A 4,599-nucleotide genomic window follows, 5' to 3' on the forward strand; every position below is an offset into this window, starting at 1 on the left:
CTTTTCATGATATGATCCATAATGAGATTGAAGTGTATGTGGATTACGTAATCATAAAGTCCCGCGAGAGTTCAGATCACTAGACCCATTTGAGAAAGGTCTTTGATTGGTAGAGTCAATACAACTTGAAGTTGAATCCCGCTAAATGTGCTTTCGGAGTACCAGCTGCTAAATTATTAGGTTTCATAGTTAGTAGAAGAGGCATTGAGCTTGATCCTACCAAAGTCAATGAGATCAAGATTTTCCACCTTTGAAGACTAAGAAAGAAGTTATGAGTTTCCTTGGAAGATTCAACTATATCAGTCGATTCATAGCTCAATCCAAGGTGGTTTGCGAGCCTATCTTTAAACTATTGAAAAAAGATGCACTAACGGTGTGGACCGAAGAGTGTCAAAAATCTTTTGATAGTATTAAAGATTATTTGACAAATCCAACTGTATTGGTACCTCCGCGAGAAGGATGTCCATTTTTACTATACTTTTCAATCTTAGAGAATGCATTCGGGTGTGTATTAGGACAACATGATGAAAAAGGACAGAAGGAATGTGCGATCTACTATGTTAGCAAGAAGTTAACTCCATATGAGGCTCAGTACACTTTATTGGAAATAATATGCTTTGCTTTGACTTGGATCGCCCAAAAGCTGAGGCATTATTTGTCTTCATATACTACACATCTTATTTCCAAGATGGATCCATTGAAGTATATTTTCCAGAAAGCTATGCCAAGTGGAAAATTGGCCAAATGGAAAATGCTTCTAAGCGAGTTTGACACTGTGTATATTACTCAGAAAATGGTAAAAGGACAAGCCCTAGCCGATCATCTTGCAGAGAATCCAATCGACGAAGAATATGAACTGCTCAAAACGCACTTCCCTGATGAAGATGTGTTGTGCATAGGATAAAGCATTTCTGAGTCATACCCTGGTTGGAGAGTATTCTTTGATGGAGCGGTATTTTATAATGGAGCTAGAATTAGAGCTGTTCTAATATCAGAATCCGGTCAACAATACCCCGTAGAGGCTAAACTTCGATTTCATTACACTAACAATATGGTGGAGTATGAGGCTTGCGTTCTTGGCATAATGTTAGCCATCGACATGAATGTCCAAGAGATGCTGGTAATTAGAGATTCAGAGTTGTTAATTCACTAGGTTCAAGGTAAATGGGACGTGAAGAATCCAAAGATTGTAGCATATGTACAACTCCAAGGTTGCAAAATGAATTTGCCGACACTCTATCCACTATTTACTCTATGATCAAGCATCTGGATCAAAATTACATCGATCCTTTCGAGATAGATTTAAAGGAAGAACCCCTTCATTGTTCGCATGTTGAAGCGGAACCAGACTGAAAGCTTTAATATTATGATATAATGAAGTACCTGGAGATTGCAATTTATCCAGAAGATGTGGCATCCAATCAAAAGAAGGCAATACGTTAATTGGCTAACAATTTCTTTCCAAGTGGGGAAATCCTTTGTAGGAGGACTCTATATTTGCGACTCCTCAGGTAAGTAGATTCAATGGAAGCTACTAGACTTCTATGAACCTTATATGAACGGGCTTACCTTGGCAAAGAAGATCCTTCAAGATGGTTATTTTTAGATTAATATGGAGTATGATTGTTGTAGATTTGTGAAAAAGTGTCATAAATGTCAAGTAATGGTGATTTGATCCGAGTACCCCCTCACAAACTTAATGCTATTGGATCGCCTTGGCAATTCGTGGCCTGGGGCATGGATGTCATTGGCCCAACTGAGCCACCCGCCTTTAATGGACATAGATTCATTTTGGTTGCCATTGATTACTTCACTAAGTGGGTGGAAGCAACTTCTTATAAATCTGTGACGACGAAGGTAGTAGTTGATTTTGTTCGTAACAACTTGATATGTCGATTTGCAATACCTAATTCCATTATTATAGACAACGGTGCAAACCTCAACAGTCATTTGATGAAGGATATATGTGAGCAATTCAAGATTACTCACCAAAATTCAACAGCTTATTGTCCTCAAATGAATAGAACCGTAGAAGCTGCCAATAAGAACATCAAAAAGATCTTGAGAAAGATTATTGATAATCACATAGGTTGGCATGAGATGTTACCATATGCTTTGTTGGAATACCGAACAATCGTTAGAACATCAATTGGAGCAACTACAAACTTTCTAGTTGTCACGACCCGGGNTTTGTCCTCAAATGAATGGAACCGTAGAAGCTGCCAATAAGAACATCAAAAAGATCTTGAGAAAGATTATTGATAATCACATAGGTTGGCATGAGGTGTTACCATATGCTTTGTTGGAATACCGAACAACCGTTAGAACATCAATTGGAGCAACTACAAACTTTCTACTATATGGAACAGAAGCAGTAATACCTGCTGAAGTTGAAATACCTTCATTGAGGATCATCCAAGAAGTAGAACTGAGCAATGCTGATTAGGTTCGTAATCGGATTGAACACTTAGCCTTAATTGATGAAAAGAGGATGATTGCTGTTTGTCATGGCCAATTATATCAACAGGGAATAATTTGTTATTTCAACAAAAAAGTGAGATCTCTAACATTTGAATAAGGACAATTGTTCCTCAAACGCATCTCCCCCATCAAGTTGAGTATAAGGGGAAAATTGCACCAAATTGGCAAGGACCATACATGGTTCGTAAAGTGTTATCTAGAGGTGCCTTTATCTTGGCGGAGATGGATGGCCAGGAGTGGCCAAAACCAATCAACTCATATGCTGTCAAGAGATACTACGTCTAAAGATTAGTTTGTTTCTCATCACTTTCGTTGTAATCGTATCATTTGCTTGTAACTGCTTGTGCCAATTTTTTATAGCCTTGTATTGAACTACATCTGAGTTGAATTCTGAAAAATGAGATAAGTAGGCGGCCTATGTCGGTCTCAGTCATTTTCTTATTAAAATTTTCTATTTCTTTTTTCCAACAATGGGAACTATGATTGACCTGATTCTTGCCTCAACGGAATACATAGGCGCCACAATGGCTCGGCCATACACCCCATAAAGTTTTCATTTCCCTTTATAATGGAAACTGGGACAAAATTTTTGAGAGGAGCTCAAAAATTCTAAAGATCCTTCTCCAGCAAGACAAGATTGAGCATGCATTATGAAAACACAATTAGGACAGAATTTTTGAGAAGATCTCAAAAATTCTGCAAGTCTTCCTACCAAAGATTTGATAAATGCCAAGTCATTTTGCTGGGGCAGAATTTTTGAGAAGATCTCAAAAATTCTATCAAGTACTATCAGAAGTTCAAAGTTAACGACAAGTAATCTCCGGTGTGAAAAGAAGATCATTAACCAAAATATCTTAGAAATTCTAAGTCAAACATCAATTATCTTCTAATCTCCCCAGCTTAAAATTACTTTTAGATTGAATATATCGAAATTTAACTGAAGTGTTCATTTAAGCTTTAATGTGATATGACACTTGGCAGTGACCCTCATCAAAATACTTTTAAAAAATCTAATTTTCTTAAAACTTTAGACATATATCAAATATTTTGTATAAAATATAGATCTATCTTATGTCTACCAAGAAGCGGGAAGCTAGAAACAATCAACCAAAGATAGCAAGAGGAAGAACAAGCAATCAAAGAAGTCAAACACATATTAGTTAATTTAAAACTAATAAATTTTATGTGAATTCAGGTTTACAAGGATATCAAGAGATCATCATGTTCAACAAATATGGGAAAGTTAGAAGAATAAACGTGCCCAAGACTGACATTTTCTTTATGCAGGAAAAGGCTTTGATATTCCTATGATAAAAATAGTTTACTTGGTATTTTGAATAACAATGTCTTGTTCATATTTCTCAACAAAAATATGAGCCACAACGAAGATACAAGTTGTCAAAGAAAATTAGATGAAAGCATCGAGAGGATGGCACTTTACGATGTACAAATGACTATAATAACGTCATATTGCATTTTCCAGCGTCAAATACGTCTGAAGGGAACACGTAAGACACATCAAATATCGAAGAAAATTTAAAGTGTAACTTGCCAAAAATTATTCAATATCACGTTAAAATCAGAAGAGGCTAACATTGAAGGATATTTGTAAAGGTGCCTCATTTGCCCTATGTCAAAATTGGAGGAGGCTAGCGTATCAACGTAGTAAAGATACTACTTTCCTATTTGAATTATAATTTCTACTAATGAGTTTTATCTTAGTCTTTATCTAGAACATCTGAGAGGATGCATTTTCAATTAAACCACAGGTGCGGACGTCATCAAAGAGGACGTAACACAACATGGAACTTTCTCTTAGCAGCGAACTGGACCAGTCTGAGAAGGAATATCAAACTCCCTTGACGCGAGCTAAGGAGCAACTTCAACCACAATCAAACCAAACACTTGTCAGAAGGCATTGGGTATTTTCTTGAGGTCTTATAGTTTTAGTTTCACATCCGATTTAATTTTCGACTTCAACTGGAAGAAAATCTTCAAATCCAAGTGATAGTACACCAAAAGGTTTGAAAATTATATTCGTGTAAGTTCTTATTGATGGATGTGAAGAGCTCCACATTCATGACTAAGAGATTGCAAGTCTTTTTTTTTCCAGAACTC

General features: G+C 36.4%; 1 protein-coding gene across 1 annotated transcript; it reads left to right on the forward strand.

The window, feature by feature from the left end:
- Positions 1–1,653: 1,653 nt before the first annotated feature.
- On the forward strand, positions 1,654–2,446 carry LOC125845821 (uncharacterized). Its single transcript, XM_049525338.1, has 2 exons — positions 1,654–2,089; positions 2,274–2,446. The coding sequence occupies exons 1-2, from the start codon at positions 1,654–1,656 to the stop codon at positions 2,444–2,446; spliced, it is 609 nt and encodes a 202-aa protein (XP_049381295.1).
- Positions 2,447–4,599: the final 2,153 nt, after the last annotated feature.

This window comes from Solanum stenotomum, chromosome 11 (genome assembly GCF_019186545.1).
Source record: "Solanum stenotomum isolate F172 chromosome 11, ASM1918654v1, whole genome shotgun sequence".
Classification (NCBI taxonomy): domain Eukaryota; kingdom Viridiplantae; phylum Streptophyta; class Magnoliopsida; order Solanales; family Solanaceae; genus Solanum; species Solanum stenotomum.